Source organism: Phacochoerus africanus, chromosome 6 (assembly GCF_016906955.1).
Source record: "Phacochoerus africanus isolate WHEZ1 chromosome 6, ROS_Pafr_v1, whole genome shotgun sequence".
In the NCBI taxonomy this organism is placed as follows: Eukaryota; Metazoa; Chordata; class Mammalia; order Artiodactyla; family Suidae; genus Phacochoerus; species Phacochoerus africanus.
This window is the reverse complement of record NC_062549.1, coordinates 4,095,180-4,118,549: the sequence shown is the minus strand read 5'-3', so window position 1 is coordinate 4,118,549 and position 23,370 is coordinate 4,095,180. Positions and strand designations below refer to the sequence as shown.

General features: G+C 54.6%; 1 protein-coding gene and 1 non-coding gene across 3 annotated transcripts in view; one reads left to right on the top strand and one right to left on the bottom strand.

The window, feature by feature from the left end:
* Positions 1 to 23,370, bottom strand: part of COL22A1 (collagen type XXII alpha 1 chain) — a 249,072-nt gene that overhangs the window by 209,764 nt on the left and 15,938 nt on the right. For both annotated transcript variants that reach the window (XM_047783198.1, XM_047783199.1), the window contains exons 2-3: positions 20,177 to 20,328; positions 15,115 to 15,681 (exon numbers count right to left, since the gene is read on the bottom strand). In XM_047783198.1, coding sequence (XP_047639154.1) covers positions 15,115 to 15,681; positions 20,177 to 20,270 — 661 coding nt within the window. In that variant the 5' untranslated portion in view covers positions 20,271 to 20,328. The remainder of the gene's footprint in view (positions 1 to 15,114; positions 15,682 to 20,176; positions 20,329 to 23,370) is intronic.
* On the top strand, positions 17,690 to 17,801 carry LOC125130214 (U6 spliceosomal RNA). The gene has a single exon (XR_007135707.1). It is a non-coding gene; the product is annotated as a U6 spliceosomal RNA (small nuclear RNA).

Here is a 23,370-nt window from a genome sequence, read left to right as displayed (position 1 = left end):
GGGAACAGGAGGGGGGCAGGGGAACAGAGGGGGGCAGGGGAACAGGAGGGGGCAGGGGAACAGGAGGGGGGCAGAGCCTGTGGCCAGTACCGGGTGCCAGGGCCTGGCTCAGCCAAGCAGTGACCTTTGCACCTGGGGTCTGAGAAGCACCGATAAATGCAAACTCCTTCCCTTCCAGCCACATCCAGTAGGTGCCTGCCACGCACCTGGCCCTGAGCTGGTCCACGCTGCACAGCAATGGGCTCCGGCTCACTTCCCTCGCACCTTCATCAGTTCAGCAGTTCTGGGCTGTGAGGCACAGTCCCCTTCACATCCCCTCTGTGGCTGGTGGGGAAGAGGACGCAGCCAGCGAGGGTCCAGGGCCCACGACCTAACGAGCTACACCACAGCCGCCCACCTGGAGGCGCAGGACCCCCGAGAGAGTCTCTCAAACTGGGTGCCTCACTGGCCTCACCCTCGCCCACCCTGCTTCTCTCGGTCTCCTGCTCTTTGGGTTTGTTTTTTGTTTTTTGTTTTGTAGGACCGCATCTGCAGCATTTGGAGGTTCCCAGGCTAGGGGTCCAATCGGAGCTGCAGGGTCCGGCCTGCGCCACAGCCACAGCAACGCCAGATCTGAGCCACATCAAACCTACATGGCAGCTCATGGCAATGCCAGATCCTAACCCACTAAGTGGGGCCAGGGATTGAACCCACATCCTCCTCATGGATACTAGTCAGGTTCTTATCCCGATGAGCCACATGGGAATGCCACCTCCTACTCTTTGAATTTCCTACATTTATGATCTCGAAGCCACTGGAAACACAGTGAGTTCAAAACAGACACACTTGCTCCTGCCGTCCCACCGCTCCCATGTGACCCTGTCCATCTCCATCCAACAGCTCATGTCCATGTAACACGGGCAGAGGTGGCCCCTGACTCTGGCCCAAACGCCGGCCCCGGACAGGAGGGTGCGTGCGAAGCGCCAGCATCCACCGAGCTCTACGTCCTGGGTGCGGCCGCCTTCTGAACGTTTCCGTGCTTCGCTGTCAAAGGCGACATGAAACAAAGCCTCTGGCGGCCTGGCATTCATCTCTGAATACAGCTCCCAAGGCTCCCCAGAGACCCAAGACCCCTCCCAGGGCCCTCCTCTGCCCGCCCTCCGGTCCCGCATTCACTCCAGCTGCCTCAGAGCACCGGCTCCCGACTCCCGGCCGCGCCCAGCCCGTTCCCCGACATAGAGCCTCCTCGGCCTGGACCTCTCGCTCTCCTCGGCCATGGTCCGGGCTGTGTCCTCAGAGGCCCCCAAACCACCGGCCCTACGGCAGAATCCCTCTCTCTGGTTCATTCTCAGCCTCCCTCATTATGTCCGACAGAGCAGGTGTTTTAACTTCCGGGTAGAATTTTCACTTGTTTCAGGGCTTTTTCTACGGTTTTGTTCCCCCCGAGATAGAGGGTGTGTTTATCACATGAACTCCAGGACGCCCCAGGCCTGCAGTCAGCTTCCAGCTCAGGGGCAGCACTTAACCAGGCCTTCCCGGACCCGCGAGTTAGATGCTGCTGTGAGGCTGCCGGCTGGGTTTCCTCCTCCGCCTGTTTTGGACGGGGACACTGAGGGTCAGAGCCCCTGCGTGGCTTCCTCAGGGACACGCGGACAGCACAGAGGGTGGGGGCCGACACGCGCCTGGCACCTGCGCTGAGCCAGGCGCTGCCGTGAGCACTTCTGTGCTTTGATGCGCTTAACCTTCACGGGAGAAGGCGGGATTGGCACACCCACTCTGCAGATGAGGCGGGCAAACACGAGGCCAAGGGAGAAGTACAGCGATAAAGTGACAAACACGGGACCTGAAGCCCAGGCCCATCGGCCTGAGCATCTCGGCGCTGAACTAGGACATAATCCACGGGGCCTCAGAAGGTCAGAGCAAAACGAAGAGGGAGGAAGGAAGGAAAACTCGCTATAGCTCCGAATTTTATTTATTTATTTTATTTATTTATTTATTTATTTTGTCTTTTGTTGTTGTTGCTATTTCTAGGGTCGCTCCCACGGCATATGGAGGTTCCCAGGCTAGGGGTCCAATCGGAGCTGTAGCCACCGGCCTACGCCAGAGCCACAGCAACGCGGGATCCGAGCCGCGTCTGCAACCTACACCACAGCTCAGGGCAACGCCGGATCGTTAACCCACTGAGCGAGGGCAGTGACCGAACCCGCAACCTCATGGTTCCTAGTCGGATTCGTTAACCACTGCGCCACGACAGGAACTCCTATAGCTCCGAATTTTAAAGGGGCCTCACCCTCATTACAGGTTTACTGGCTCCCTCTTTCTTCCTTTTTTGAGGTGCTCTGTGGCCTCCAACCAGCGGCGGACTTACGGACGATCACGAGGTCCCCCTCGGCTGGGCCCCGCTTGCCCCTCGTGCTAACGGGAGACAGCAGAGACTGGTGGGCTGACACCGGAATCGCTCTGGACTCCCCTCCCTAACAGCCCACTTCTACCTCCAGGGGTACAGCCCGAGGCCCGTCTGTCTGAACATGGACCACGCGATCCCCGGGGCCCCGGGGTGTGAGGAGCAGCTGTTTGTGCGGTTTGTAGCCAGTGCTCACAGCCCAAGGGTGTCCGCACACATGGACACAAGCCCCTGTGATACAGGCCCAGTGAGCAGAGAAGGGAGTAGGCCGTGGGGTGGATGCACTGGGGCCAGGGTGCCACCCTCTTGAGCCACCATGTCCCCGGACACCCCCTGCCCCCAGGCCCGTGTCAGAAGGGTGGGACATGTCTCCCGGGGGAATTTTACACTTGATCTGTGACTTGCAAACACAAAGTGCATAGCGGCCTGGGCTCCTTTTGTTCTCCTGCCCTGGGGCCGCCCTTGTGTGGAGTGGAGTCCGGTCAAGGTGAGCAGAGGTCACCAGAGGTGCTCAGCTCCACATCATGGCCTCCTGTAACCCCTGTGTTCCACTCACTCCCTAGCACAGGCGCTCCGGCCCATGGGTGCCTCGCTTGTAGCCCAACCAGAGCACATGGCAGGATTTGGGGGTTGGAGGCAGAAGAAGATCCCTGCAGCAGAAAATCCCCGGGCTGAGCAGGCGCTCAGGGACACCGAGACTCGTCCTGCAGGCGTGCGGGAGCCCTGACCAGCCTGGCTCCCTCAGGGGGGCTCTAAGCACCTGTTAGCAGCACCCCTGCATCACTCATCCTTGTGCCTGGTTGTTAGACTGGTGTCAGGAATAGGAACCTTTACTGAACACAAAAAACAAAGATCAAGCAAAATTGGCTACTTCCAGAAAACAAGAAGAGATATTTCACAAGTGCACACAAGCACTCAAAAGGCACTGATTTTTCATGAAGCTGTATTTTTCTAAGCAGCCGCATGCAGCCTGTTTCGGGGAAGGGGCAGGAGGAAGGGGGTTTTGCTATGCTCATCACCTGTGTCTAGGTTCCTGCGAGTGTGCACGTGTGCCTGTCTGCACAAGCATGTCTAGGTGTGACTTTGTGTGTGTGTCTGCTTGTGCATAAACTCAAAGAAACTAGAGTCTGTGCAATTAAACGGGCAAAGGCACAGTTTATAGGAAAACAAGTCACGGAGAACATGCTGCTGTGACGACTGTCTTCCCCCTGCCTTCCAGGAAGCGGGAGGCTCTATCAGAAGCACCGCAATTAATCAGCCACGTTTCTTGGAAAGCCCCTAGACATCCTGGAACCCGGGCCCCACTCGCCGCTCTCAAGTGCGAATCGAGTTCAGCTAGGACGGGGTGAGCTGCAGGATGGGAGAGACACTCAGAAATGCACTTTCTCCCCATGTTTAATTACAGAGAGGCGCCCTGGGACGTAGAGACATGTGCTTATATATAGACTGTGTATATGTGTGTATACATTTCGCAAGTGCCAATTTCGTCGTGGCCCCTCTATTTTATCCGTGTCTCAACTCAAAACGCCAGCCACTGTGGGAAAGGCACAGTCAGACCTCCCTGAGCTGGAATTCCTGGCATGACGATGCCAGTCAATGAGACGGTCACGCCAACGTGGACACGTTCTCTGCTTGGGATGGCAGCAGAGACACAGACAGCCCAGGCTGGCGCTGGCCCCACAGCCTGGCAGGGCAACGGGAGGACCTTGAAGCCCTTTCTGGTCCCACTGGGGTGCGAATCCGGGAGGGGATGGCAGGAGGAGTTTTTAGGCTATGGGGCACCTCTAAGAGTGACCAGGAGGGGAGACGAGAGAGCAGCCTGGAGGGGCAGTGGACCATGCACAGCGGTCAAGACTCACAAGGGAGGGGGCCCTCCAGGGGGTGCCGCCCACCCCGCTCGGCACCCCAGGAAATGCCTCTGTAACATCACCGCAGGAGCCAGTGGCAGTGACTTCAGATTTCCAGCTATCCTATCAGAAGCTGCTATTGGGTGTGTGTGTGTGTGTGTGTGTGTGTGTGTGTGTGTGTATCTTCCCTACAAAGCCAGGCAGTAAACACTTCAGCCTTTGTGGGCCACGTGGTCTCTGTCACAACTACTCGCCTTGCGGTTATGCGAACAGAGCCACAGACAAGACGTAAACAAGCTGACATGAAGCATGTCTTCCAATAAACCTCACTTTGTAAAACCCGGTGTCTGGCCGGATCTGGCCTGCGGGCTGGAGCTGGCCGTCCCACGCGTTAGATCAAGGATGGCCTGGCCCTCCTGAAGGGGCCAGTTTCCTCTGCAGGACTCACAGCAGATGACCTTCGAGACTCTGCTTGATTCCCTCCTGGGACAGGAAGCTCAGACACGGTCATGTCGTGTTTGGGAGCTTGCGTTTTTTGACATTTGTGAATACAGAGCTGCCGTAAAAATATCAAGTATGATCATGGGAACACAAAGAATAAGCGTCACAATAAGGTATTCACCGGACTGGGAAATATCGCGGCTTTAGAGGTGAGGAAACCAAGGCTCACAGAGGTGAAGTCTCGGGCCCCTGGGGCCCAGCTGGCAGCTGGCAGAGCTGGGACTCCATCCAGCCCTGGGCAGCAGATCAGAGGTCCTGGCAATGCTGTGCCCTAATTATGACGGGCACCAACCCTGCGCCAGGCTACACAGGGAGCCTTTCATGTGCATGTCCCCTCGGCTCTAGAAAGTAGGTGGTAATATTATTGTTTTCACTCTATAGGGAAAACTAAAGCTTAAAAAAGTAATCTGTTAAAGACAGAAACCTGTATTTAACTGGGGATTTTTAAATTTTTTTAAATTTTGTGGCCATACCCGCAGCATATGAAGTTTCTAGGCCAGGGACTGAATCCAAGCCACAGCTGCAACCTATGCCAGATCGTTTAACCCACTGTGCCGGAAGGGGATCAAACTTTCACTTCCACAGCAACCAGAGCTGCTGCAGTCGACTTCTTAACCCACTGTGCCACAGTGGGAACTCCTTCACTGCGTTTTGTTTTCTTTTTTTTTTTGTCTTTTGTCTTTTTAGGGCTGCACTCGCAGCATATGGAGGTTCCCAGACTAGGGGCCTAATCAGAGCTGTTGCTGCCGGCCTATGCCACTGCCACAGCAACGCAGGATCCGAGCTGCGTCTGTGACCCACACCACAGCTCACGGCAATGCCAGATCCTCAACCCACTAAGTGAGGCCAGGGATCGAACCCAAAACCTCATGGTTCCTAGTAGGATTCGTTCCCACTGCGTCATGATGGGAACTCCCTTAACTGGTGGGGCTTTTAGACCTGAGTCCATTTGCTGAACCCTGATGCTATAATATCAAGCTCCTGATGGGGAAAGGGAGGCCTTCCTTCAATTCTCATCCTGTAACCCTCTCATATTCCCTACATCATTCACCCTCAATGGGACCTTTAAGACCGTCAAGAGTGCTTTGGGGGGGGGTAAAAAAATCTTCGCAATCACAGTGGTCTGTGACCCTCCGATGTTCAGCCCTACGCAACAGCACAGACAGGTGACAGGTGTGGTCCTGCAACTTCAGAGGTGGAGGCATCTGGAGGGGAAAAGGCATTTATGTAGCTCCCTTGAAGGGAGATAATTTTTTTTTTTTGGTCTTTTTGTCTTTTTCTAGGGCCTCACTCGTGGCATATGGAGGTTCCCAGGCTAGGGGTTGAATTGGAGCTGTAGCTGCCAGCCTACACCACAGCCACATCAGATCCGAGCCACGTCTGCGACCTACACCACAGCTCACAACAACGCCAGATCCCCAACCCACTGAGCAAGGACAGGGATCGAACCTGCACCCTCATGGTTCCTAGTCGGATTTATTAACCACTGAGCCACGATGGGAACTCTGGAGATCATTTTTTTTTTAAGACGGAGAAATACTGCCCTAAGTGAAACATATTTAACTCAATCATCTTTATGAAAAGCAATACACATATACACATATTATTCAGAAATATTAAAATATACACGCATGTGTCATATGTGCATATATACATGTGTCACACACACACATATAAAGAGCAGACGGTCACATGGCATGTGTCAGGGCCATCACTGTACCAAGCACTTTCCAGGTCCCCACCTTCAGATCCTCAAGACACGCTACAAGGTAGAAATGTCACCATAATCCTCTTGGTACCAGTGAACAGACAGGGCACGGAGAGGTTAGGTAACCGGCTGGGGAGGCAGAGCTGGGCTACACCAGGCAGCTGGCTCCAGCCACTGGGGGCTCCCCAGCACATGTGCGCGTGCGTTCGCGCCCACACACACACACACACGCTGGCCCCAGCCTCTGCCACCAGCCCACGCTGCCCCCAGGAATCACAACGCACCTGCAAACCTCTGCTGGGAACCCACCTTTGGGACAAATCTGCAGAGTTCGGTCCTAAAAGTATGGCCATCACAAGAAACCAGACCCCAGAAGCAAAGAGAACAATAGTCCTTTTGGGGGGCGGCCAGGAAATGCGGGTACATGCTCCCTGCTGGTTATAAAGTTGCGTGCTATGTGTGGTGTGTACGTTGCATGCTATGAGTGAGATCAGCCAAACCCCCTGGTTCAAGAGGCTGAAGGCGGCAGCAATCGGGTTTTGACATGTGGGTCACACAAGTGCTGGCAGAGAGGGGAGGCAGGCGGGGTGGCAGCAGGCTCGGGCCTGGCCGGACACAGCTGGGGGACTATTTCTTCTTCCTTGATGTGCACAAAATCAAAATCAACGACGGGTGGCTTTTAGTTTCCTGTCGCTTTCGGCGATGTTCTAATACAATTTCCTAGCATATAATCAGAAAGCGGTAACCTGGGGGGTGACCTCGAACAAGACAAGTTTTCCCAGGAGGAACGCCCAGTGACCTCTGGGCCGAGGGTGGGGCCCCAGCCGGAATTGCTTCTTGAGGCTGATGTGGTCCCAGGAGCCAAGCCACAGGCATCCGGCAGCGGCTCCAAAGCCACAGCTGGTGCAGCTGCTGCTGCTGCCAGGGCTCTGGGTCCGCCCAGGGGACGAGCTGGGTGGGTCACCACGTGGCCACATATGTGCTCCCGGATATGTGTGTACATGTGTGTGCGTGTGTGCATGTGTGTGCACATGCGCACGAACGTGTGTGTTTACGTGGATGGGTGTGTGTGTGTGTGCTGCATGATGTGTGTGGTGTGTGAGAGTATATTGTGTGTATGTTGCATGCTATGTGTGGTATGTGTGTTGTGTGTATGTTGCATGGTGTGTGTGGTATGTGTGTGTGTGTGGTGTGTGGAACTGTATTGTGTATATGTTGCATGGTGTGTGGTGTGTGTGGTGTATTTGTGTGTGTGTTGCATGGTGTGTGTGTGTGTGTGATGTATGGTGTGTGTGTACATGTTGCATGGTGTGTGGTGTGTGTGTGGTGTGTGGTATATATGGTGTGTATCTTGCATGATGTGTGTGTGTTGCATGCTATGTGTGGTGTATGTTGCGAGGTGTGTGGTGTGTGTGATGTGTGGTGTATGTGATATGTGTGTATGTTGCATGGTGTGTGTTGCATGCTATGTGTGGTGTGTGGTGTGTGTATGTTGGTGTGGGGGGGGGGGAGTTGCACACTCGCAAGCACACACACGTGCCGAGTTTCACCTCGAGTCTCTGGGCCACAAAGAGGGACATGGGGCTGGAGGCAGGAGCTGGGTCAGGAAGACTTGGTCACTGGGACGAGGCCAGCAGCAGGGCTGTGACCCCTCTGATGGCCACACAACTCAGGCTCCGAGGGAGACAGGCCCAGAGAAACTCCCAGGCTGGACATGCCACCCAGACACGCCACCAGCCAGCCCCAAGCTCCCCTTGGGCGTACCTCTGGGGGTTGAGGTAAGCTGCAGAGCTGAGCCTCCATGCTCGCCCCCTCCCCATGGGGAGGTCACCCTCTCCTCCCCGGCTCTGCCCCCACCCCGCCCCCCAGCACAGGTGCCCGCAGCATCAGGACCATCCTCCCGCAGCCCTTGACTCTCACCTCTGCCTGGAACTCTGGGCCCCTAAATCTTGGCATGAACGGCTCTCTGCTGTCATTCCAGGCTTAATTCAATTTTTCTCAAAGTCCTTTCTGTAAGCTTCCCACCTGAGCCCCTGTGTCAAGCGGTCCTACTTCACCTTCCGAAAGCACTTATCACCCTCTGAAATCACCTGGGCCAATTACTTGATTTTTTTCTCAATCTCCTTCCTCTCTGCAAAGTATCATCCTAAACGTACAATCACAGACGAATCATTCACCGGCGTGATCCCCTGGCCTCAGAATGGCATCTGGGAGCCACCGGGGGAACAAAAAAGGTGTTGAAAAAATAAGGCAATAGTGCATGCAAAGAGCCCTTAAGACTCACTGTTGTGAGCTGGTATCTTTAAAGGTCCACCTGGTCTGTTCCCAATTACAAAAACGAGTCGTTATTTCCTTAAAATCTCTTCCACTGCAAAAAACAAAAAGGCACAGATCTCCACGTGAACCTAAGGAGTCCCCGTGTGCAGGTGAGCCGCCCACGGCGGCCACAGCCAAGGGCCAGAGCGCCTCTCGGGGAGTGTCGGCGCCCGGCCACCCTCACTCACAGCAGCACGGCCACCAGCAGGCTCCAAGCCCCGTGGGGGCTGAGGCTCAGCTCGGAGCCCACACACAGCCACACTCTCCAAAGGCAGGGCTGGGCAGAGACACGACACTTTCCCAGTGACTGCGGGACAATAAACTCACCCCCCACAAAAGAAGCCTCTCTCTACCCCCTCATTCTCTCTCTCTCCCCTCTCTCCCTCGCCTTCTCTCTTTCTCTCCCCTCCCCATTCTCTCCCCCCATCCTCTCCTTCCTTCTCTCCCTCCTCCTCTGTCTCTGTGTGTCGCAGCGCTAAGTACCCCATCCAGCAGCCAAACCTCGCAGCAACATCCCTATAGCTGAGCACAGACACAGCACACGGAGGCCCCGAGGGAGGAGGCTGTGTGTCGCGAACCGGAGAAGCACGAGGCCCCTCTGTGCCCCCAGCCACGCTACCATCCAAGGCCTAAAGGACAGGACCCAGGACATGCCCCTGCCCTGGGGAGGGGAGACGGGCCCACCAGAGAGCGTCCCCAAATAGAAGTGGGTGGAGGCTCCTCCAGCGGTGGCCGCTGGCATCCTGCAAGCTCGCTTGCGGCCACACGATCAGCTATATAAAGGCTGCTTCACGGCCACGACTGAGCCTGGGGCACAGAGAGCTCGTAATTACAGCCGATGCTCTGGGCTTAGGCCTCCGCCCCACACGCTGCAGGAAGCCAGGCTGAGGTCCAGTCCCCTGGGAACCTCGTCAGGCCATGACTGGCAGGAGCTGATGCCGTGACACGGAGGTGCTTCCCCGGATGAGCCCAAGGCCATGGGGACAGGGAGCACGGCCGGAGCGGAGCTTCGGGGAGGTTGCTGGGTGGCGCCGTGGAGGGCGGGACACAAGCAACGCATCTCTAATGGCACTGTGTGCGGTGTCGCTGCTGCTGTTACCCCATTCCGATAAGCCCTTCTGTTCATGGAATGGGGATAATTTCTTCCAGGTACCACGAGCTTTATTTGTTTATTCCACAGCCATCAGCCTCCGTGCGTGAGCCAGGCCTGGGCTGGGCCCTGGGAGCGTTCAGTCATTAGCCATCCAATAGGGTGATGGATGGAAGGAGAGCGGAGAAAACTCAGGCTCTCAGGCAGTGTTTCTCAACAGCGTGAAGAGGTTCCCTGTGATCCTGGATAAACCACTTAGTCCCCAGAGCCAACGGCAATGGACAGAGCAGGAAAAAGCAGAAAACTTACTTAAGGGATTGAGGTGAGGCATCGAGGCCACGGTAGATTTGAAGATGCTTCCTAAAGATCAAAACTTACCAGTCAGACCTCAGGCCCTGTGGTCAAAGAGAATGGGGTTAAACTGCCAGTTCTGCTCCCGGCCAGCTGGGCCACCTTGGGGAGAGACTCTCACCCCACCCGTGAATCAGGGACAGCCACGGAGTGAGCTCCAACATAGGTGTTGAGCATACTAAGTCTGAGAATGGATGGAGGCACCAGGGAAGCCAGAAATGTGTAGGAAAGATGAACTGGTAGCACGGAATTATCCAATAAGCAGATGGGACTTGGGCGCAGGACGTGCTCTCAGCAGCACTGGGCGACAGCATCAGAGGCCTGGGAAGCAGAAGGGCTGGTCCGGTCCATGGGTGGTCCAGAAGCAAGCTGCACTGGCCACCTCGAAAAGATGCTGCCCAACCCTGTGCTTGGTCCTGTCCCCACATGGTCACCTCCTCTGCTCACTTGGGCACTCCCAGCCGGGCTTCCAGACCAGGCCAGCTGCTGCTCCCAGGTCTGTGCTGCCTGAGGACGAGGGCTGCTGTACCCCAGCCCAGACGCTGGCCCCTCACTTCTGTGTGCTGACCTGGGCCTCAGTGTCCCCTTGAAGGGCAGTCCCAGAGCCTGCCGGCCCCCAGAACTGCCCCTCCTGCCTCCTGTAGCCAGGAGGGCTGCAAAGCATGGGTTCTGGAAGCAACTGGACCCTCAGTTTGCCGCCTGCAGCATCAGCATCACAGAAGAAGAGGGAGGAGGAGGAGTCTAACTTAGGCTTCATGTGTAATGTTACATCTTCTAGTAGCCACGATTTTCTAAGAAGTAAAAAGACCTAGGTGAGATAATATTCCCAAAATATTACTTAAATAAGTCATCAATATAAAAACATGCATGAGATGCTTACTCTTTTTCATACCAGGTCTACAAAACCTGGAGGGTTGTCCCTCAGCACTTCTCAGTTTGGACCAGCCCTGGACAGGTCCATGGCCACACAGGCTGGCAGCATGGGCCTTAGAGCATTGCGCTGTTCACTGCCCAGGGAGTCAGGTCAGGGTCCTGTTCCTACAAATCTGCCCTACAGGAGGAAGCAGGCGCCACTCAGCCCGTCCCGGCCTGCCTTTTCCAGACCCTCATCAACCCTCAAAACCTAACCTTTGTCTCAGCTCACCATGACACACACAAGTGAAAGGCACAGTTACTGCTGGCTCTGGCCTCAGATGTGCTGAACAGCCTTCGTCTTTGCATCTGGGAGGCAGCAGATCTTAACGCTTCTGATGTGCCCCGTACAGCCTGGACGACAGTGGGCACAGAATGAACTGCCAGGTCACTGCCCTTCATGTCTTTTCAGCAATATTTAGGCACCTCCTCCTAGATACCAGGCTCTGGTATCTAGGAGACAGGGGCACCCCAAGGAGGAGACTCTGCCCTTAGGAAGCTTACATTCTTGTGTGTGAAGCCAGCTCCTAGGCAGATAAACCACCAGACATTTCCATGTGAAGCCCCTGCCGGAACTGCTCCAATTCTGGCCGTGAAATCACCCACAGGTCACCTTCCCTGTGCCAAGGGATTTCTAGCTGTTTGGATGCTGGGATGCTCCTGGGTTTAACCTACTTCCCACCATGTCGCCATCAGTGCTTTCATTTTGTTTTGCTTTGTTTCTCACTGAAACGATAGTCAGGCGAGTTTGTTTTGTTTGTCCCCAGAATAGAGCAGACCCTCTCAGGCTACAGAGCGGACTCCCTTCAGATGTCTAAGAATAACCGAAACCTTATATCGACTCGGGCATCTGGAGACGCGTCCGTGAGTTTTGTCTAGTGTGTCCAGGTGACGTGTGGTGGGCTGGGCTTGTCTGCACCCCTGTCCCCTTGGGTGGAGCCCTGTGTTCCTGCATGGCTCCAGCCCCCTTGCTGGAGGGAGCAGAGGGGGCCACTAACTCCACTCCCAAACGTCAAACAGGGTCCTGTGGTTTAGGCCCCAGACAGTCAGCCTGTTTGCACTCAGAGGCTACAGTGGTTGGCTGGAACAGTCGTGGGGCCTCTGGGCATCCAGTAAGACTGAATCCAGGCCTGCTGGGTCGCCCTCTCTTCTCCGGGGGTCTGCAGACCCGCAGCTGTAAGAGTCACTCTTACAGTGACTCTGGGCAGCTCACTTGCCCTCACACACCCCTTCTCTCCTTCTCTGTCCTGCCCTGAACCCGGGCAGTGGCCCTGGGACCATTCCCCTGGCCCTGTGTTGGCTGCTGTCGATGCGGTCCGGCCAACAGGAGGCGCCAGCCAAGCCCAGGGGAGTGAGGCAGGGGCACCCTTCCTGTGCCCTCTGGTTGAGTGGGCAGCCGTGTTCCTCCCTGGGGTGAGAAGACCACGGCTCTGACAGGCGTGCCCCCCCCCCCCCGCCCCTGGCATCCATGTATCTTCCATGAAAGCCCAGACACACAAATCTGCCAAGACCAGAATTGACACCAAGAAGGAAGAGCCTCCAGTGGGGAGAGGGAGTGAGCCTGGTCTCACAGCCAGAGGCAGCTGACCTCCGGCCTTTCCATCCTGCCCCATGTCCACCTGCTTTACTCTTTAAGCAAGCTGGAGTGGCATCTTCTGCTCCCTGTGACCCAAAACCTTGTCACTGATTCAGAACTGGGGTCAGTGGCGGTGAAATCTGTGTTCTGGGGACACAGGGGGCTGAGGCCAGCGTGCGGAGGCTGAAGGTGTGGATTCTGTGCCCAGCGCTGGCGTTGTATGAACTGGACAATGTGGCCAGTGACCTGACCTCTCCTGGGGTTGGTCCTGCTGTTCCCCAAACCATCCCCTGGGCCCGGAAGTTCTTCAAAGTCTGGATTCTGCTCCGCCAAGAGCCGGTCTGAATCCAGGCGGGCAGGATGGCAATGTGATGGGGGCAGAATCTAAACGCAGCCTTGCTTCCTGGGGCCCTAGATCAAGGCTGCGGGAGGGCAGCTGGGTGCACCCCGACCCCGAGTCACCATGCTGGGTGTCTGCCTCTTGGGTGAGCCTCTGACCTGGTGTCTGGCTCTCGTTGGCCCAGATTTCTGGCCATATGCACCCAATCCAGCCTCAGCCTGGCCTGCTGGGCTGGTCCTCCTCCCAGTCTCCTCTTCCCCAGCGTGGCCTGGTCACCTGTCTGGACCCCTGCTGAGAACCCCAGATTCTGAATGCTCTCATCTGTACAAAGAGAGCTGCTTTAACTGAGAGGTTGTAATGAGGGTCAGAAGAAGCCACTATGGAAGTCCATGGCCAATGGCTTGCACACGACAGAGTAGGTGATCAGCTCTTAGCCCTCTGGGCATCGGCTTTCTAATCTATAAAATGGGTCTTCCCCCAGCACCGTTCTTTGAATTTCCCAGCAGTCTAGTGAAGGGTCTCCCTTTTGTTTCCTGCCCTGCCAGCATTCCATTCTCCACAAAGCTCTGCCCATGGTGTGCCCCTGCTCAAAGTCCTCCAGGGCCTCTCCTTAGCACACAAGGCCCTCCTTTATCCAGGCCTCAATACTCAGACAAAGCCACCGACCCCCACTGCCCTCTCTTCCTCCAGCAATTATAGTTCATGGATGACGTGTTGCCCCCTCATTCTGAAGTTCACGCTTTCCCATCGAAACCACCAAAGCGCCACCTCCTCCAGGAAGCCCCGCCCTCACTCCCAGGGTCACCATCCATCACAACCACAGCAGGACTCCACCCCAAGACTCTGTGGCACCTTTATTAAAGTCACGCCCCAAAGCATCACATGCCTTGTTTGTGTCTTTTCCACCATCTAGACTAGGAAAGCCCTGAGGGCAGATGCTGTGTCTTATTTTTTCCTACAGGCCCAGAAATCAGCACAGGGCCACACCATCAATAGATCCCAGTAAGCATCTATGAATAAATAAGCAGAGGTGGAGCGAGCCGACACAGAGAACAAGTCACAGGGTCGTAAAGAAACCTGGGGCACCCAGTCTCAGACACGGCCCATCCCTGGCACAGGCTCCTGTGCTCTGCCCAGCGGCTCCCACCATCCCGCCCTCCTCCACTGCCTCAGCCCCCTGCCCCAGCACCACACTCTGGGCCACCCCACCCAGGGCTCAGTCCCCCAGGGAAATCAGCAAGACAAAGGCTAACAGGGCTCCCTGTGCCCACCTGCTGGTCCTGGAGGGGGGACGTCCCCTGCCGAGGAGGAAAGGTCACTCCAGTGACGCAGGCAGCGGCTGAAGCTGGAGAAAGGCTGGACAAGAAACCCAGCTCTCCCCTGTCATCCTGGAGAGGGGGCTAGCCTCAGAATGACTCCACTAGGGTCCTGGAGGTCAGCCTTCTAGGTCAGAGTCCCAGGGGCCATCGGATCTCTGCCTGCTGTCCCATCCCCCACCCCCCGGCGAAGATTCTAGACAAGTAACGTGGAGACCTCAGAGGATCTCGGAGGGCACCAGGTCAACAGCCCTTGGCCTCTGGGACCAGCAGCGCCCCACCGCCTTGGAACAACTGACGCGGCTCCTCGGGGACAGTTCCTGAAGCCGGTCTGGGCCCCTATTCCTCCGAGAGTTCTCACTGCAACCCCTCCCCAGGGCTGAAGGCGCAGGAACCGCACGCCCCAGCTCTGCACGCAGAGGCTCTGGCCAGGCCTCTGCCCGCGCCTGCTCGGACGCCAGGTCTGGGCAGCCAGCGGGTGTTTCCCACGGATGTTTCCCACCGCGGGACCCAAGACGCGAGGTCTCCGCGCCTCTCGCAGTGGGCGGGGCTTAGGAGGCGGCCATCTTGTCTTTACACCCGCGACGGCCGCCAGCGGGGTCCGCCCGGCGGGGCCCTGGCGACAGGCGCGGGCGGGGTGGGGGCTAGCGGCCTTCTCAGGGGGCTCGGGCCCCCCCACTCTGCCGCGGAGCTGGCGCCTCCGGCGCCCTGGCCCGGCCCCGCCGCTGCGCTCTGCCCCGGACGCCCCCGCCCCAGCCCGGGGCCCCCACTCACTCTCGCACAGGCGGCGCCGCAGCTTGCCCCGGATCTTGTCGATGGCGTCGAAATCCGACACGTGGAAGACGTGGGCGGCCTTCGGCTCCGAGGCGATCTCGTCCAGCTCCTCCCGCAGCGCCTCGCCCACGCCCACGGCGAAGATGCGGATGCCCGCGCGGTGCGCGGCGAGGGCGGCGGGCAGCACCAGGTCCTGGCTGCGGCCGTCGGTCAGCAGGATGGCCACCTGCTTGAAGGCGCGGTCCCCGGGGCGGCCGCCGGCCCGCGGCGTGAAGCTGTGGCGGGTGATGTAGCGCAGCGCGTCGCCCGTGTGGGTGTGGCCGCCCTGATAGGCCAGCTGCCGCGCCGCCGCCTTGACCTCCGCCCGCGAGCCGAAGCGGCCCAGCTCGAAGGCCGTGGCCGGCTGGTCGCTGTAGCGCACGACGCCCACGCGGGTGCGGTCGGGGCCCACCTCGAACGTGTCCACCAGGTTGGCCACCCACTGGCGGACCTTCTCGAAGCCCTCCTTGCCCACGCTGGAGGAGGCGTCCAGGAGGAAGACCAGGTCGTAGTGCACACTTTTGCAGCCTGCAGGGGCGACAGGAGGAGCGACAGGGGCCCCGGCGTCACGGGGCGAGCGCGGGGTCTGGGTCGAGAGGCGTGGGCGTCCGGCCCCGCCCACTCTGGCTCTCAAGCCTGGTCCCAGCCGTAAAGCCCCAACCTGGAGTGCCTGGGGTCACGTGACACGGAGTGTCCCCAAGGCTGCTGTGAGGTTCAGCTGACTATATATATCGCTGATATTTATCTTTATATGTGTAGTTTCTATTTATTTATATACATAGTTAATATATATTTTATATGTAGTCAGTATATATTTTTATAGTTAATACATTTATATTTAATGTAGATGTTTATATATAATGTTTTATATATAGTTAATATGTTTTTGTATGTAGTTACTATATATAGTTAATATGTATTTTTAATATAGCACATATATATATATATCTTTTTTTAATTTTATGACTGCACCTGAGGCATATGGAAGTTTCCAGGCCAGGGACTGAATCCGAGCTGCTGCAGTGTGAGCTCTAGCAGTGTGGGAATACTTTTAACCCACTGTGCCGGACTGGGATCGAACCCGTGCCTCCAAAGTGACCTGAGCCACTTCGGTCAGATTCTTAACCCCCTGTGCCACATCAGGAACTCCTGTATTTTTATATATGAATAAATGAATGACAGGCATGGAACACCACTGTGTCAGTTTCTTTAACAGCTCCTGTTATTTTGGCTCAAAATTGACTTCATCATCTTTCAAACTTGCTACAAATCATGCACGCCCATTTCGGAAAAGGCCACCAAAACATCTTTTCAACGCTCATATTTCCATCTGCTTAGAGATAACCACTGCTCACCCAGGGTGTATTTCTGTCCTATTTCTATGTAGTTATGCATGGACGTGGGCTGGTACCAGAGGCACTGGTGTCCTTGCATTCAGCAGTGGGAGCCCATTTCCAGTGTGATCCTGCTGGTTTCCATGGCTGCAGAGATTCCTCTGCAGGGATGGACATCGTTTATTTAGCCAGTGCTCTCTTGTTGGATAGTTGAACAGTTCACAGTATTTCACTGTTATGAATTAGATAAAATAGATTGCAATCACATATTTTAGAAACTCCACAGTGCTTTATAAAAATGTGATCCTATTTTTACAAATATAAATTTTATATAAAATATATGATGCTTGCGATTAAACCAAGTATGGCGTTATGTAATTTATTTCTGATCCACAAGGCAACCTGCTGCAGAGCGCTTGCTCGTCCCCATTTTACAATTAGATAATACGAAGAAAAGTGTTTTCTAAACTCTGAGGTGCTGCCCAAACACACAGGGGACCATCAAGATGCCATGTCTCAGTTCTTCCAGAATCTGAGTCTTGGCCATGTCAACGGCAACAGCTGGGCAGCCCTCTGGGAACACATGGCACAAACATTTAATTGGTGAAAATAAAATAAAAACAAAACAAAACAATCCCACTTGGTTAAATGGGCCAATTGGCAAAAGTCAAAGAGACCGTGGTAGCCAGTGAGAATGTAAAAAGTGCCTTTGCAGGCTCAAGAGGTGGCCGTGGGGGTTGTCACTCCCTTTGCCAGGGTCTTAAAAGCCTTAGAAAGGGAGGTATCTTTGGATCCACCAATTCCAGATTTAGCGATTTGCTCTGAGAAAACTAGTAGATAAATGAGAAGGGGAAAAAAATTCCAGATGTATAAGGAACATCAGGGCAGCACTGCCAAGCAAGATCCTGGAGGCTGTGTTCATGTCCCCAGTGGGAACCACTTAAATGCCACTCCTCCTGTGCTTAGTCAGTGGACTGCCAGGCAGCCAGGACAGCGATGGGCGTGCAGGAACACTCTTATTTACCCACATGGATGTACATCTTCCACACTGTGGTTGGGTGTAAAAGCATGTGTGTCTGTGTACACCTCCGTATGCAGGAAAGACGCTGCACACAGAAACATGGTTTACGCCTGACAAGCAGAACCAGGAGTGAACTGTATTACACTGTAGTTCTGATTTTATGTTTAAGAGCAATGACTTAGGGCTCACTTCGGCTGGGCAGCACATGTACTAAAACTAGAACAATGCAGAGAAGATCAGAATGGCCCCTGCACAAGGACGACATGCGAATTTGCTAAGTGCTCCATATTTTTACAGGGAACTATATCCAGTCTCGGGATAGACCATGATGGAGGATAATATAAGAAGGGGAATGTATGTACATACATAAATATATATGTGTGTGTGTGTATATATATATGTATGTAACTGGGTCGCTTTGCTGTACAGCAGAAATTGGCACAATGTGGCAAATCAATTATACTTCAATTTAAACATGAAAAATAAAAGCAGCAAATTAATTTCAAAAGACAGAAAAGCAATAAAGCTAGGTCTGCTTATACACACACTCTCTCTCTCTCTCTTCCTTATCCCGCCCTGCGTCAGCGCCACCCTCGAATGTTCCCCATCTCCCTCCTCCTCTCGATTTTAAAGTCCAAGTCCAACCTGCTGAGGAGCTGGGTTGCCTCCCTGCCCTGCAAGGTTGACCCCCTAACAGGATCAGCGCATTAGAAGCGTCTGCCCCGACGTGTGGATGCAGAGACCGTTCCTGGGGAGGTTTTCTCCTTGACACACAAGGGCATCCTTTTGTCCTCGGGACAATGGTGGCCCAGCCTGCTTGGGCTAATTGCTGCTGCAGGCCAGGCAGGGCCTGGCCTGGGACTGTAATCCTTGAGCAAATTTGTGTTCAGGCTGCAGAAGTCTCATTTGTTCAAGAGGCCTCACCAGGAGTTCCCGTCATGGTGCAGAGGAAATGAATCTGACTAGTATCCATGAGGTTGTGGGTTTGATCCCTGGCCTCGCTCAGTGAGTTAAGGATCTGGCGTTGCCATGAGCTGGGGTGCAGATTGCAGACGTGGCTCGGATCCTGCGCAGCGGTGACTGCGGCGTCGGCCCGCAGCTACAGCTTTGATTCGACCCCTAGCCTGGGAACCTCCATACGCCGCGGGTGCTGCTCTAAAAAGACAAAAATAAAGAAGAGGCCTCAGCAAGGGGCCATTTGCTCCTGGAGGCCAGCAGACAGGCTGGGTCCTGGGCACGTAGGACGGGAGCGATGTTGTAGCAAGGGCCCCTTGACCCCTGGCAGGCAACCGTGTCCCCCGGGCCGTCATTTTCTACTCTGTGAAATGAGGGCGGGGACAGAAGGTCCTCGGGCCTTGCCGCCTCTGAATTTGACGATCCTGGGTGTCAGCTGAGCGCTTGGGGTCGTCCCAGGGACACAGAAACCCCCTAAGAAGCCCTGAGTGCCTCACAGCCAAGCCACGGTGCCCACACTCATCATTTCTCGAGAGCCGGGCTCCGGGAGGCGCGGGCAACACCAAACGCAGGGCAGGGCTTTGGGAAACCCGAGAACAACAGGCCTTGGCTTTGTTGCTTGCTTTTCATTTTCTTTGGAGGACCTGAATAAACGGCTCGGGTCTGGCTTCCCGTGTCCCCAGCCTCACGGGTGGGGGGGGAGGGTGGGGCCTCTCTTCTTTTTTCAGCATTGCTTAAAACTGAAGTATAGGACATTTTCAATATTGTGTTAGTTTCAGGTGTAGAGCAAAGCGATTCCATTATATAGAGATTTGTGTGTGTGTGTGTGTATTGCACACATATATACACACGTGTGCACATGGGATTCTTTTCCGTTACAGGTTATTATCAGCTATTGAATACAGTTCCCTGTGCTCTGGAGGAGGCCCTGATTGTTTATCCACTTCGCGCGTGGTAGTGCGCTGTTTCCTCAGTTCCTCATCTGTCCAATGGGGGCAGCATTCTAGGCCCAGGCCTGGTGACAGGCGCTCCCCTGAGATCTGGTTCCCCTGTGCTGCAGACCTGGTGTGTGGGCTCTGGGCCGCAGGCTGTGACCCAGACCAGACCAGCTCACGTCCACGACCCCTCTCCCAGGACCCCCGCTGACGGTGATGCCTCCCGGGAGGCCCTCAGACAGGTGAGCAAACCCTCCCGTGCCTTCTCACCCCTCCCGCCCCGCCCTTCTCTGTTCCAGTAACGTCCCCGCTTCCTCCACGCCCCGGGGCCCTGGATGGACTCCTGTGCATCCAGTTTCTCTCCCCCGCCCCCTGCCCCCCGGATGGGGCCCAACGTCCTCACAGAGCAGGACGACAGGGAGGGGCGCCAACCCCGCTGCTGTCCCCAAACGCTACGTGCTCAGCAGAGACACACTCTCCACATGCTATGTGACTGACTCCGATGTGTGTTCACTCTCTCTCTCTCTTGCACACACACACACACACACACACACACACACACACACACCAGCTCTATGACTGAGAGGACACACATGGCTGGGGGACAGCTGACACGACATCTATAATGCCCCCACTCTGTCACACACATACACAGACACACACATACATGCACACGCAGGCACAAACACACACATATGCACGCACGCACGCGCGCACACACACACATGCACGCGCACACCGACTGCTCTGCCTTCAGCCCACACAGCCCGCAGCCCCACCTGCCCTCTGGGCCTGACAGCCGCGGTCCCCCCTCCACAGCAGCAGCAGCATCCAGAGCAGACAGGTCACGATGTCCCCTCGCCGGCGGCCCATGGCTCTCTGGTGCTTCCCGGCCAGGAAGAGATGCCGCTGGGGCCCAATGGATCGTGTCCTGTGTGGAGAAAGGCAGGCCTTGAAGGAGAGCCCTTGAGCTGCGAAGCCGCAGGAAGTGACCTCTGGCCCCCTGTCGGAGGGCTTCCCCCAGACCCAGCCTCCCAAGCCTCTTCGCGGCTCAGACTGCCGTCTTCACATAGCCAAAGGTGTGACTTTATAAGAGCAGAGGCCGGTGCTGCCTCCCCTCGCGATTCCCCCGTCTCTCCCCATCCATCCACTCGCAGACGCACGTTGAGGACCGGCCAGGCCCCACGTCATCCGCGCTAAGCCTGCGCCCATGACACCAGCCCCACTGCTCTGATTGTATTTTGTGCTTTGAGGCATTTAATAGGCTGTTTCATTTGTGTCGCATGTCACAAGAGGATACCTTTACACCTTGGTCTTTGCCCCCATTTAACTCTCTCTCCTACAAACCTATCTTGGGGCAGGTTTGTAGGAAAACAGTTAAGGTGTCCTATGGATTTCGAAAAGACCTTGATATGAATTGTCATTCTGTTTTTCAAAAGGTTGTACCGGAGTTCCCCTTGTGGTGCGTCGGAAATGATTCCAACTAATATCCACGAGGATGCAGGTTCGATCCCCGGCCTCGCTCAGTGGATGGATGATCCGGCATTGCCATGAGCTGCGGTGTAGGTCACAGACACAGCTTGGATCCCCCATTGATGTGGCTATGGTGTAGACCGGCAGCTACAGCTCTGATTCGACCCCTAGCCTGGGAACTCCCATATGTCATGGGTTCAGCCCTAAAAAGCAAAAAAAAAAAAAAAAAAGTATCCAGTGTTGTTGCTGCTGTGGCATAGGTCGTAGGTTGAAATTGTGGAACCTCCAAATGTGGCAGGTGCAGCCATATAAATAAATAATTTTGACAATGTTATGTTTCATTATAAAAAAGAAGAAGAATTCTACTTAAAATAGCATCAAAAATGGATTTGGAGTGGATAAGCAATGGGGTCCTGCTGTATAGCACAGGGAACGAGAGCCAATCACTTGTGATGGAACAGGATGGAGGATAATGTGGGAAAAAGAATTGCATGTATATGCGTCACTGGGTGACTTTGCTGTACAGCAGAAATTAACAGAACATTGTAAATCAACTATAATAAGTGCTTTTAAATTAAAAAAATTTTTTTTAATAAATTAGTAAGAAATACAAGATCTTTGGCATTCCCAACATGGCTCAGTGGTTAATGAACCCGACTAGCATCCATAAGGACACAGGCAGGTTCAATCCCTGGCCTCACTCGTGATTAAGGATCCAGCATTGCTGTGAGCTGTGGTGAAGGTCACAGACGTGGCTCGTATCCCGTGTTGCTTGTGGTTGTGGTGTAGGCTGATGGCTATGGCTCCAACTGGACCCCTAGCCCGGGAACTTCCATGTGCCACGAGGGCGGCCCTAAAAAGAGAAAAAAAAATACAAGAGCTTAAACCACAGATTCATGAAACTTGAAGCCAACTACTTTAATGAGTTGGTTGATAAATTATCTGCATAATCTGCAAAATCATTAATAAATTAAAATTTAATAATTTTTGCATAAGTGCAAAAATAGCATCAAAAACGGCATAAAATACTTAGGAATACATTTAAACAAGACTCACACACTGAAAACTTCAAATCCTTGCTGGACGAAATGAAAGAAGACCTACATACATGGAAAGACCTCTTCTGTTATTGCTTCATGGCTAGAGTTTCTCTCTGGGTTTGATGAAAATCTTCTGGACATAGACCGTGGTAATGGTTGCACAACATCTGAAGGGAACAATGCTACTGAGAAACCCACTTAAGATGGTAAATTGTATGTTGTATGCTTTTTACTACAAAAAAAAATAATCAAAGACGCCATATCCCAATCTCTGTGAATATGTGACATTACATGGTAAGGGAGAATGAAAGTTCCAGGGGGAATTAAGGTTGCTCATCACTTGACCTTAGAATATGGAGGTTAACCTGGAGTATCTGGGTGGGCTCAGTGTCACCACGAGGGTCCTTACAGATGAAGAGGCTGGGTCAGAGCCAGAGTGATGAAGCCCGAGAAAGACTTGATCGGCCATCGCTGGCTTTGAAGATGGAGGAAGAGCCCATGTGTTAAGGAGGGCAGGTGGCCCCTAGGACCTGGAAAAGGCAAGGAAGGGGAGTCTCCCCTACAGCCGTCTAAGGGAATGGCCCGGCCAACCACTTGATTTTAGCCCAGTGAGACCCATCTTGGAATTCGGATCTTGAGAACGTTAAGATACTAAAGATATCCAAGATACCTAGATATCTATCTAAGATAAATCTGCATTGTTTTAAGCCATTAGGTTTGTGGTGATATGTTGTAGCATCCATGTACTGACACTGAGTGGTGATGAGAATCGGGGGGATGGAGGATCTTCAAGCACCCAGGATGGATGCTGGGGTGGGGGAGTGGTCCCCCTGGCAATCCCCCGCCTCCCTACTTTCTCTCCGCCTGTCTCCTACAAAGGGACATGCAGGCCCTTTAATCCGGACTGAATTTGATCCCCACCACAAGTCATATGTTGAAACCCCAGCCCCTCGTGTGAGGAAATTTGGAGGTGGGGTCCTCGGAGGGTACTTAGGTTTAGATAGGTTTAGAGGATGTGTTCCCGATGATGACATTAGTGCCTTTATATGAACAGGACGTCCCAGGAGCCCCTCCCTCTATGGAAGGTGGACCAGTTGACCTGACTGAGAAGCAGCACTGGATTCTATTCTAGGCTGGAAGCATCCTCACACCTGGGCTGCGGACCACATGGCCCCTCACCCTAAGTGGCAAGATGGCACACTCAGACCTCTCACGTCTCCATCACCCACCCAGCCTGTAAGAGAAAAGCAGCTGACATCAGTTCTAGAGCAGGTGGCCCTGGAGGGGTGGGTATGGAACTCGCCGGGTGGTCAGAATGGTGGGCCCTCAAACCAGAGAGCCTGAGGGTACAAATCCCACTTATTCACCAGCTCTGATATCTCCCAGACAGACCTAAACTGTACCTCAGCGTCCTCACTGAGTGGTGATAATAACAGAACCTACCATGGCGGGTTGTGGCA